At 35.3% G+C, this 12,740-nt stretch overlaps 1 protein-coding gene across 2 annotated transcripts in view; it reads left to right on the top strand.

Moving 5' to 3' along the window:
- Window positions 1–12,057, top strand: part of ADGRL4 (adhesion G protein-coupled receptor L4) — a 94,565-nt gene extending 82,508 nt beyond the window's left edge. For both annotated transcript variants that reach the window (XM_040987223.1, XM_040987222.1), the window contains 3 exons: window positions 8,773–8,864; window positions 10,161–10,329; window positions 10,671–12,057. In XM_040987223.1, the coding sequence (XP_040843157.1) occupies window positions 8,773–8,864; window positions 10,161–10,329; window positions 10,671–10,733 (324 nt within the window). In that variant the 3' untranslated portion in view covers window positions 10,734–12,057. The remainder of the gene's footprint in view (window positions 1–8,772; window positions 8,865–10,160; window positions 10,330–10,670) is intronic.
- Window positions 12,058–12,740: the final 683 nt, after the last annotated feature.

Genomic DNA, 12,740 nt, shown 5'->3' with positions numbered 1-12,740 from the left:
CACTTCTCCATTTCCATCAACATATGTTGCAAAGTAAAAATTGCTTGTTACAGGAGAACATCTGTGAGACTACTTCTGAAATATAAAAACGTTCTGTCCAGTTTCATAGCATCCAGAGGAGAGAGCTTTTAAGATTCTAATGCCAGATGTAATGGGGTCAAAAATAAAGTATAAGGGGCCCGGCGCGGTGGCGCAAGTGGTTAAAGGTCCTCGCCTTGCACGCCCGGGATCCCATATGGGCGCCGGTTCTAATCCCGGCAGCCCCGCTTCCCTTCCAGCTCCCTGCCTGTGGCCTGGGAAAGCAGTCGAGGACGGCCCAAAGCTTTGGGACACTGCACCCACGTGGGAGACCCAGAAGAGGCTCCTGGCTTCGGATCGGCATAGTATCGGCCCGTTGCGCTCACTTGGGGAGTGAATCATCGGACGGAAGATCTTCCTCTCTGTCTCTCCTCTCTGTATATCCGCCTTTCCAATGAAAAAATAATAAAAATAAATCTTTAAAAAAAAAAAAAGTATAAAATTCTTGGTGTCAGAGCACAGGTTTGATTCATTGGGTTGTAATTCACATTTGTTATAGTAAAAGTTAATGTCTGTACTGTCTTAAAAGAGAAGGAAGGAAGGAAGGAAGGAAGGAAGGAAAAGAAAGGGAAGGGAAGGGAAGGGAAGGGAAGGGAAGGGAAGGGAAGGGAAAAGACCTGTAACTGTCTTAACAGAAAGGGCAATAACTAGTTAAATTTGTCATAATATTTTTATTTTTTAGAAATATGTATGCAGAATCCATTAATAAGTGAATAAAGCAGGCTTTGTTTAAGCTTTGCTCATAAATATCCAAAGAATCGATAGTGAACAAAAGTTAATGATAAATTTGTATTTATTTTAAATTTTAAATTAAAAAAATAATCAAAACCATATCATTGGATATTTTCCTATATGTGTACACTATATGCAATTATTATGCATGTCACGTGTATGTGTAGCCTTGTATATATGTGTGTATAAATGGACATGTGTTTCCTTTTCTGTATTGTTTTTTATTGCTCCCATAGCAAATTGCCACAGTGCAACAGCATAGGACAACTTGTGTATATTGTCTCTCATTTCCACAGGACATAGATGTGGGGGCATTGTGGCTGAGCTGGTTTCTCTGTGTAGAGAAACCTGGGCTAAAATCAAATGAACCATTTTGGAGGCTCTGGGCATGGGAGGGGGCAGAATTCATTTCCATTTTCATTCTCATTATTGAGCAAAGTGAGTTCAATGGATTAGTAGGACTGATCTCACTTCTGGCTGCTGGAAGAGGTCACTGTTACCAGTGAGAGCGTCCATAATGCTCTAATCCCCAGCTGGCCTTGGAGGTTGGTTGGTAGACTATCCTCATGCTTCAGTTTTTCTGCATCCACTTCAGTCTGTGTCCACTCTCCTGCCTTCTCTTCTACCCATGCTTTTCTTCCTTACAGGCTCATGTGATGATATTGAGCCCAACTGACAATTTAGGGACACCTCCCTGTCATTAAAGTTCACAACACAAAATCTATCTGCAAAAATCACTTTTTGCCAGATTCACTATTAAAAAGGGGTTAGGGTATAAGGCACGGTTTGGGCAGAGCACAATTCCACTTATAACACATCCCAAATGGTTTTCTATTACTCTGTGTGATCAAAAATGTAACAAAGCTATCTCAATTGATGTCTTGACTGAGAAATAATAAAAAAGAGAAAATCAGATAGTAGACAAAACTTTGACTAGTTGGTACCAATTAAACTCCTACCTAGTCAATTAATAATGAATATTTTTACTTTGATTATTACATTAGCATCTATTCAGCTATTCCTACACTGGTCTACAGATTGAGAATTAGCGATTATTTTATGTGGCTGCTCAGTAAGGCTTGTAGAAATCTGCTCTTTGTTCACTACGTAAGCAGATTTGTTCTAGGCCAGTTAATTTAAAGCTAATAAAACTATTTGACAGGACATAGAAGTTGTGATCATGACATATTTTTAAACGAGCCAGATTCTGTTTGATATGTATGAAAAATTAAAGCATGAGTCCAAAAGTGCTGTAAGAGAGATTTTCTCATTCTTTTTGGTGAAATCTGACATCAGCATATAAATGGCTTCATTAATTATTGAGGAAAAGACCAAGAAATGAAAAATGACTGATTAGGATAACTCATTTTGAAGTCCGAACTTGAAACCCTTGGGTTGAATGTACTTGTAACTCTAAATCTTCCAGAATTATCTTTTGCTGTCTCACTAGTTCAGCTATTTAAACTTTGTTTTAAGAAACCAAGTGTTAAAATTTTTTAACATACTGTCAAGCAATGGAATGGGAGTCCTAAACTTTAACATAATTGGCTATATCTAGTGTTAAGAAACAGATCTCTGCATGGATCAATATCGCTTAAGCTGAAGCAGGGTAAAATGATTTTACATTTTAAATGTTTTTTCTCTTGACAATTAAGTGTTCATGACTTCAGTTCTTTTCATCCTGTACTATAAAGTATAGCAATGAATTTTGGAGTTCCTATGTTTGCCACCCAAGATCCTTGTCTTGTTTATTCCTTAAAAATTATCATGAACTTCTAATTGAAAATATAATTCCATTGAAATTTTTCAGACAATAGTGATAATGAATGAATGTTCACTTACCAGTTCTTAATTAGCCTCTGTGCTTCTATGGCACTAACATTTACAGATAAATTATAAGGAAACCAAAGATAAAGGAAGCACACAAAAGTAAGCCTTAATGAGCAAACTCAACTATCATGTCAAGGTGCAAATTTCTTAAGTTTAATATTTCAAATTTGTCTTGTATTTTAATGACCATCTCAAGTACTGGGATTTATTATGATGGAGTCACTGCTGTGTTAGCCCTGATAGTACCTTTCCAACTGTTTAGCCTAAATACAAATACTTTATCTATCCTCAGTTATTATCTCCAAGCTACAATTACAAATGCTTTGCAGTTCTATATAATCTTCATTTGAGCTGTGTTTTAAAAAGAAATCTCATCTCAGATTTTTCATATTCCCTTCATAAAGCTCACCTTCTCAAAAGATACTCTTTCACGAATTGTGGCTAGGCAATCCAGTTCAAGTCCTAGTTGTTCTCTTCCCTATCCAGCTCCCTGCTAATGCACTTGGAGAATCAGCAGATGATGACCAAAATACATCAGCCCATCCCAATTATATAGGGAACACACATGGAATTCTCAGTTCCTGGTTAGATACTTCCAGCTATTTGGGGAATAAGGCAATGAAAAGATCTCTTTTTGTATGAGTGTCACACACACACACACAAACACTCACTATTGCTCTTGCTTTTGCCCTCCAATTCTTTTTTAAAAGATTTATTTATTTTTATTTGAAACTCAGATAAAGAGAGGAGGAGAGACAGAGAGGTTGATCTTCCATCCCTTGATTCACTCCCCAAGCGGCCAAAACAGCCAGAGCTGCGCCGATGCAAAGCCAGAAGCCAGGAGCCAGCAGCCTCCTCTGGGTCTCCCATGCAGGTGCAGGGTCCCAAGGCTTTGGGCTGTCCTTGGTTGACATCCCAGGCCACAGGCAGGAAGCTGAATGTTAAGCAGGGCTGCCGGGATTAGAACCGGCTTCCATTTGGTATCCCAGAGCACGAAAGGTAAGGACCTCAGCCACTAGGTTACCATTCTAGGCCCTTCTCCCATTCTTGCTCTCGTTCTCTTTATTTCTGTTATGCTGCCTTTCAAATCAATGCATACCTCTTTAAAAAAAAACATTTTTCCATACCACAAAATTGCACTAAATTTCAGCATTTAAATACAAAAAATCATACGCCTTAAATGCCTTTACATGATAATTAGCTTTTAAACTCTGTTAGAAAACAAGATGTAAAGTTGTGTATGTATTTGTGGCTAAGGAGAGCATTCAAACATTGTAGAAGGAAAAGATTGTAAATGTTTGCCAGTTATTCAAAATTTCTGCAGTGTAGAATAACAGAAAGAAAAATGTGTCCTGAATTATTTTACAAAATAATTATCCTGGAAAAATTATGTAGTTTTATTCTCTTTGGAAAAATAAATTGAAATTTTTATGAAGCTTGTTAAACTGTAAATAACGGTTAAGATAGATTTCTAAACTGCAATAAGAGATTGGCTTTAAAGTGTCTAAACAGGGAGAAAGATTGGCTCAAGTCAAAGCAATAAAGACAAGCTGAGGATTTACAACCAAAATTCTGATAGAAGGTAATGGGATAATTACTAAGAAGAGACACCAAGGGTAAAGGAAATTCTTGCCAGTCTGGTTTTGCAAGGTTCTTGTTGAACAGCAGGCCAGGGAGATCAAAACTCAGTGGTGGACAGATTCGACATTGATTTAGCTGGACTTTTGCTAAAATCGGATTCCACAAGGACAGACACTGAACTTCATGATCAAAAGCCAGTAGAGAAATGGATTCAGAAAAGCCTTATTCATGCCAGATCAAGAAGAGACTTTCAGGATGGACATTTGCAGAGTGAATCACAAATTAAAATGCGAGTTAAGAAAAACATAGAAGATTAGCAAGCTTGGATTCAGTTCTCAATTCTGTCTCCTGATTCTACCTTTCATTCAGTACAAACCCTAAAAGGCTTAGGTTATAGTGCAGGTGACTCCTGTTCACTCATATGAATGGCCTAGACTGCATTCCCAACTTGCAGCTTTTGGCCCTGATGCAGACCAATCTATGGGAAATGTGATGCCTCTCTCATTCTCTCATCTCTGCACCCACCTCAGTAAATATTAGCATACAGAATCTGCACTATCCATATTTCCAAAGAATGCTCAACATTCTCTAAATTTCCAAAGAATTAAACTACCTACAATTTTATCCGTTAAGTTTCTGAAGATTTGTTCACTGGGAAGCAGTATGTAGATAAGGTGCTATACGATAACGGGCCAAGGGAATGTCATTTTTTTTTCTAAAGATTTATTTTTATTATTTTTTTCATTGGAAAGGCAGATATACAGAGAGGAGAGACAGAGAGGAAGATCTTCCGTCCAATGATTCACTCCCCAAGTGAGCGCAACGGGCCGATGCTATGCTGGTCCGAAGCCAGGAGCCTCTTCAGGGTTTCCCTCGCGGGTGCAGGGTCCCAAAGCTTTGGACTGCTCTCCCGGGCCACAGGCAGGGAGCTGGAAGGGAAGCGGGGCTGCCAGGATAGAACCGGCGCCCATATGGGATCCCGGGCGTGCAAGGCGAGGACCTTAACCACTTGGCCACTGTGCCACTGCGCCACTGTGCCACCGCGCCGGGCCCGAAGGGAATATCTTTAAGGCAGACAAGAACAAATGGACTATGGAATGAACGGTGCCCTGGAGGGAAGACAGAATCTAAGTTGAACAGAATGGAAAATTCAAAGATTAGAGAAGTAGAATTCGAGGGAAGTGGTACTGCAACCACCAAATCAGTCAAATCTAAAAGGCGTTGGTGAGATCTTTTACTTTAATTCTGAATAAAGGCTTTTGAATAAAGAGATAGTCTAATTCAAATTTTAATGAGTCCAAGTTCTGTGATGAGACAGATTATGGTAAGCCAGAGTTGACAGCACATAGATGAATTGTTTCTGTCCTAGCCCAGGGCATGTACCATGTGGTTATTTCAGGATGGATAGCTATGAAGATGGGCTGTAACAGTCATCTTTTCAGTATGTTTGAGAGGCAGAGATGAAAAGTAGGATGATAAATAATCCTTATGGACTGGAAAAATGTGGTAACTGAATGGTTTTTTTCTTTCACATTTTTAAAATTTTGATTTTTATGGTACAACTCAATAGGATCTGGAATTTCTCTACTCCCTCCCCAAATTCCTACCCCCGAAACTGATTTTCTTTATATTATATAACAATAGTATAGTCCTTCATAAGCAGTCACAAGTGCATCAGTCTTTTATTTAAGTCTATCCTGACATTGCTGGTACAAACAATGTTTTTGACATTGAGGAAATTACAGCAAAAATCTATTGAAGGAAAGAATGTATCTTCAAGTTTTTACCGATGTGGAGGAAACAGGGCCTAGAGAGAATTAATACTTGAATCAACTGGGGATTATCCCCTGGGAAGTAAGAGCATGTAGGTCGTTGAGCTCCATGTCATACCTAATTTCTCTGTATCGAGATTGCTTCTTCCTATTATTCGTTTAAGACTGGCTTAGAAATATGCTTTAGAGCACTTGCCCTGTATTGCTTCGCCCCACTATGCTAACAACTACTAGCACTTACGGGCTGTGTTGCACTTGCTTTTGCAGTAGGCACCTCTCATCATAAGCGCTGTGCAGCAGAACACTTGCAATTACATGGACCAAGTCTGAGTAAAGCAGTCCCATTTTTTTTTTCTCTTAAGGTGAAATCTTAGTTGCATTTCATGCTATGGTTCTTTTGATGCACTACATCCCAGGATCGTTTGTCAGTTGTTTAAAAGCATCTCACATCTCACTTTTTTTTTTTTTTTTTAGTTCCTTTCCACCTCATGGCTCTTTTTTATAACATTTTCCTTCATGAAAATCTCCCTCTTTATTTAATCAGCTAATGCATTGTCTTTCATCGGGTCCTGGCATAAGTGCTAGGTTTTAAGGAAAATATTATTCTAATCCATGTCCCCTTTGTTCTCTACAGTCTAAATTTGTGAATTGATACCAGTTATCAGTTTTCTTAGCAGAATCAATGAAATCAAAAGACTTTGCCTGTATTATTCATTAACATATTACAAAATTATTAATCTAGATAAAAATAAGCATTTCCATAAATTTGTATTATTTCCAATCAATACGAATAATACATACTCAATGCGATTTTTATTTTTGATAACATGAAACTGAAGTATCTTTTGATAACAGCATTTTACTGGGCTTTCTCTTTCATTTGGGACTATGGGAACTTAAAAAAATGAGTTTTCGACATGACCAGCAGCACCTGGTTTTGATAAGTAGGTAAACATTTTTCTTTTTATACAGAAAAAAAAAAAAGATTTGCCCTCCAGGTCTGGATCACTTTGGGGAAACGCTTGCCTCACTGAGCCTGTATGTACAAGGGCGCGACGTGTCTGCTCCCCTGAGAGCGAAAAGCGAAACAATGCATCTAAACCAATGTCATCAAAAATACTTCAGGAAACTGTAGACTATATCACAAATTGCTGATTTATGCAAAATAGTTTTCATGCTGGAGAATTTTTTAATCAGTTCTATTTTATCTCATAACTTTTTGTTTGTTGAAATAACGAGTTCAGTAGAAGTATTTCACCAAAAGTATTTCAAGAGATTAGTTCCGATCAATAGTAGTTTGACGTATATTCATTCTAATGCCAAATTTTAATGCATTTTATTATTTTTAAAGATATACACACATGTATTTATAAAATTAAATAAAACATTCTCAAACTTACACAAAGAAGCTATAGTTATTAAATCCTAGAAAACTAATTCTTTCTCATTTCTGTCTTAAATTCTATTTATAAAATTAAATATTAATAAGGTGCCATTTTAGTAAATTATTTGAACACACATGTAGAGTAAAACTGCTAGCTTAACTTCCTTTTGCAATTGCTGAAGTCTTTTCTTTACATGAAAGCAGTATTATAATTAGAATTAATTAATAACATATTTAGAAATAACTGGCATTTTGAGGCAGGAAAAGGGAGCTCAAAAACAATTACCCTCATAGAGCTCTCCATAAAAAAAAAGAAAGCATGAAATGTTATCTGTAATTTTATATTGAGTAGTAATTTACTAATTAGCAAATCTCATTTTGAGAATTCATATAAAATTTGTCAGATACAAAACAAGAAAAGCAGTTTTCTGTACCTACGCTTTTGAATTACTCATATATGAATCAGCATGAAAATTATACTACTATGCTTGTTATCATCACTTTAATTTCTGTTTCAATTGATATGTGCTCAATAAAATGGCAATCTACAAGTAATATTTAATATTTTAAGGAAATATTTCAATTTAAAAATCTTTTTATTTAGTCTTCTCACATTGCAACCTGCAGACTTTAAAACACAAAGGGAAAAGGTTATTTTTATGATGCCATCATGGAAATGGGAAAAAAAACTCTGTGTATATTATTTCAACTCAGGGTATAAAATAATATCACTTGTATATTAGCAAAATTTACCTTCTTTACAAACATCCATTTAATTGATTAATATTTTGACAACCTCTGAGGTTAAATGGAGGAAATGAAATCTTAACAAATATTAATGGAGAAACTAGATGAAAAACACAAAAGCAAAGTAGATTAAAAATGTTGGTAGCACCAATAACTGCAGATGTTTTGTTGAGATTACCGATTTTCTTTATATTTTTACAATGTTTACATTGTTAAAGGATTAGTAGAATGATACCAGCATTCTTCCACAATGGAACAGTATATAATTTGTTGAACAAGATTTGATTTTCCCATGTGCCTGTGAAGCTTTCCTGAGAAAAGCTTATATTAATGTATATATAAAACATATTCCTGGCAGCAGAAGATACTTATCAGTTGGTGGGTGTGATCACAACATCTGATGATTCCTTGAACAGGTTGTTAGGCAAAATCTGGCAAATTTTATTATCATATGTACCAACAATTTTCAGTGATATTGTGAAGATCAGTTAAAAATGTATTTGCCTAGGTCTAATGGAGGATTTAAATTTCAGATGCAATGATTTCTTTTTGAGATTGATCTGATTGAAATTTTTACTATTTGCTGTTTTCTTTGTCTATATTGAATTTGTTACAGTTACTCTTCTTCGAAATTAAATATTTTCCCAGGTAAATCTCTTGGCATTTGGAGTTATCATATACAAAGTTTTCCGTCACACTGCAGGATTGAAGCCAGAAGTCAGTTGCTATGAGAACATAAGGTAAAGTTTGCATTTGACATCATTAGTAATCGGAAACCTCAATGAACTAAAGAACAAATACATTTCAGAATTTTGGTTTTCCATAGTCGTTTGACACTGTCTTCTATCATGTTTAAAATGCTTACTGAAGTATTTATATTTAATAAGACTCACAAAAAATTAAAAATAAGTGAAATAGTTTTTGAAACATTTTCACCTTTGAAAGCAAAAGTATAGTTAGGTGATTTTTTTTTTTTGTCTCTTTTTTTTCTGGTAAACAGTGTTTCTCAGAGCTTAACAAGTTCTATTTTTATTGATTTATTTATTTTGATTTTTAGTTTATATGTTGCTGGGATTTTTAATGCTAACACCTTCTTTAAAACAGATTTACTGAGACCTTGTAATGATTTGGACAAGTTGAAATATACAGTAGGGGATATCAGAGACAATTGATTGTGTTTCATGGGAAAACTCTTATAGTTTCACTACCTTACACAAGATTTATAGTCGGGATTTAGCAGCTGCTTGATTGATCACTTTCTTTCAGTCTTAACCATTCATAGGTTCATGTAGAATGCTGGTTTTAGTAAAGTTGGTGATTACTCATTTTGGAGGTTCACCATAAGATATCTGCTGTAGCAAAGAATATTGGTCTCAAAATAAGCGAAAATAAGTATTAGCTGCTCAGTTTTCAAGTCAATGTGTTCAGTTTGCAGAATCGATTACTGACTTCCCAAAGTACAAGGCACTCAGGTAAAAATATGTAGGTGTCTGCACTTTCAAAAAAACTTTTTAGAGGTCAATATTCTGACATAAATTTATTTTGTAAAATCCATATAACACAAATTATAATTTATACTCTGTACTTTCTTCTTATTCAACCCGAGAAGAACGCACAATTCTCTTTTGATGTCTTGGGCATGTGCTGACACAGGTCCACCCAGTGTCTTCTTCAAGATTTCACAGTGAAGACATTACCTAAGAGATACATCTTATCTTTGGAATTTACATTAGCGGTAGATTTGAAATTAAAGCACTCTTACTGAACTACATCAGACGGAAATATTTTAAGATTAAGGAAATTCCCTTTAAAACAGCATGTTTTAATAATGAGACTTTGATTTTGGAAACACCTCGCTGCCACAGTGCGGTAGCATACCCGTAAGGCCATGCCATGTTACTGCAATTCAAATTTTCAGATCATTGTTTTTATAGATATATTAGTTAGGACAAAATTGTATTTCCTGCAATCTGCAGAATTGGGGGGATGTGAAATATAAGCTGCGTTCCTAGTTGACACACTGCAACACCTCCTAGGTCTTGTGCAAGAGGAGCCCTGGCTCTCCTGTTCCTCCTTGGCACCACCTGGATCTTTGGGGTTCTCCATGTTGTGCATGCATCCGTGGTTACAGCTTACCTCTTCACAGTCAGCAATGCCTTCCAGGGGATGTTCATTTTCTTATTTCTGTGTGTTTTATCTAGAAAGGTAAGCAACTATTTTTTATGAACTCTACTGTGTTTTTGTATAGCAACACCTGCCACATTGATAATTATTTCCATAGATTTATGAAATCTTCCTTTTATTTATTGGATTTAATTATTTTAGCACAAAAGAAGCAGAACACCTACTTGATTTTAGCAATATATAGTTTTAAAGTTAACTTGCTGTTTAGAAATGTCAGCATAAACTATCTAAATTTTAGCATGTTCTGACAAAGTAATAATCCTTTAGAAAAATATATATAATAGTTATTTTAATTTGAACATATTTACCGGATTTTCATAGGTTTTTTTTTTTTAACATTTCTGTCTTTCTTTTTCTTTAAGATCCAAGAGGAATATTATAGATTGTTCAAGAATGTCCCTTGTTGTTTTGGCTGTTTACGGTAAACACAGAAAACTAAGTATATATCTGCACAAATATTAAAAAGACAAGCTATGAATGACCAGTTAAATAGTTTAGAAGTGTGTAAAAGTGACTCAAATTATCCAGTTATTAGTTACCAGATAATCAAATACTTCAATTTTTTTTATATTTATAGCATAAGAACTGTAAACAGTAAGAGGTAAAAGTATGTGCCACGTAGTTATTTCACTCTTCCCTCCATGACATAGTTCTGTCAAAACAGCACTGCCGATATTCAGAAAGTAATTGGTTTCTCAGGAGTGATATCACTGCGCCCAAGGAAAGATTTTCTTTCTAACACAGAAATATATGAATGTCCTGCAGGAAAGCATGGTCTTGATATTGTTATGGCTCATGTTGCCTTTGAAACTTGTCACCACTGCTCTGGTAATGAGCTGCTTTCAGAAAGAGAAATGACACAGAATGAAGAAGAAGAAAACAAAGAGGTAGAGAGGAAATGGTTCTTACGATAAGATGCATTTGGAAAAAACTTGCTTTCTTATCTACTTGAGAAATTTTTGAAATATAAGAAAGCATTGAGTGAGCATCTTTGCATTTTTTGAATTGTTCTGAATTTAAATTTCTACTGAAATAATTTATACCTCAATTTTCTCTATCCACTTTGTTATCTAATTTTTAACTAACACAAATTTGTAAAAATCAAAAATATTGCTTGAAGTTAACATTGGCTTGGGCTACTTGTTGTTTCTATGTTTCTTTTACAAACTGAGACTTTAATCAATAAAATATGAATATCACAAAACCTAATTACAGAAACCAATTTCATGGAAAAAATTTCACAAAATTTAATTTCCTTTCTAGATGGAACATTTGTGTACATAGAGCTGAAATAGTCCATTCTGTTATATTAGTGTAGGGAATATTCTATTGCACTGAATTCTTTTTTACTTTAAAATTAGAAAATAGTTCACACAGCAACATTCCTTTTTAATTTAAAAATTTAAAAGGGCATTGTATATATGAAAGCACTCATAAATTGAATTACATTTTTCTGTTCAGAAGTGTACACATTTAGAAATATTATTTATAACAAAATTGATTGAGAAACTGCAGCTTTTTATTTTAGAGTGTATCTATTTTCTGACAATCTTTGCTATCCATTAAAGTATATCTGCTTAATTGTGCATCTTCTGCCTTGAAATCTTATTAAAATGTAGAGGGAATAGTTTTATTTTGAAACTATGCAACTATGCCTATACACTAAATGTTGTGATTTAAATTAATTTATCCAGCTGTTAAAAAAGTTCTGTGAAATCTTGTTCTAACAAATAAAATATTATCTATACCAAGAAATCTTATTACTTCATTGCTGTGTTGTTCCCTCAAGAAAGTTAAGCATTTTGTCATAGCTCTTTTACAATTATAGAGGGTTCTTGAAAATAACTTTTCATTGCATTGTCTAATTCTTTACATGGTAAGTCTAGGACTTATTACTGTCGTAATCACACAACAGTGCTGCAGGAGTTTGAGACTGAAAAACAAATCTGTCCAATCAGTATTATGCAACTATATGTGGTTGGTAGAAAAATGAGCCTTCAAAAATGTCTGTACCCTGATCATCACAACCTGTGACTATATTAACTTTCATGGCAAGAAGAATTACAGTTGAAAATGAAGTTGCTCATTAGCTAACCCTGATAGGGAGAGATTAGCCTGAATAGTCCAGGTGAACCTGTTGAGATATTAAGTACCTTTCTAAGAAAGGAAGTGGAAGACAGACTGAGTCAGAGTGATGCAACCGGATAGATCCTAGCAGCCTCTGTGGACTTTCCAAATGATGGAGCATGCAAGCCACAGACACGGATAGACCCCTGGAAGCTGAAAACGGTAAGGTAGTGAAGTTATCCCCAAGGCCTTCAGATCACCGGCCTTGCTGATGCCCTTGTTAGCACCAGTGGATCCGTTTAATATTTCCAACCTTTAGATTTCTAGGGTAAATTTATGTTGCTTAAGCCACAAGATTTGTCATA

The sequence above is a fragment of the Ochotona curzoniae genome, unplaced genomic scaffold (assembly GCF_017591425.1).
Source record: "Ochotona curzoniae isolate NIBS_2020 unplaced genomic scaffold, NIBS_Ocur_1.0 contig_4612, whole genome shotgun sequence".
NCBI classification, from domain to species: Eukaryota; Metazoa; Chordata; class Mammalia; order Lagomorpha; family Ochotonidae; genus Ochotona; species Ochotona curzoniae.
Note: the sequence above shows the minus strand (reverse complement) of the source record. Positions and strands in the feature narration are given on the sequence as shown.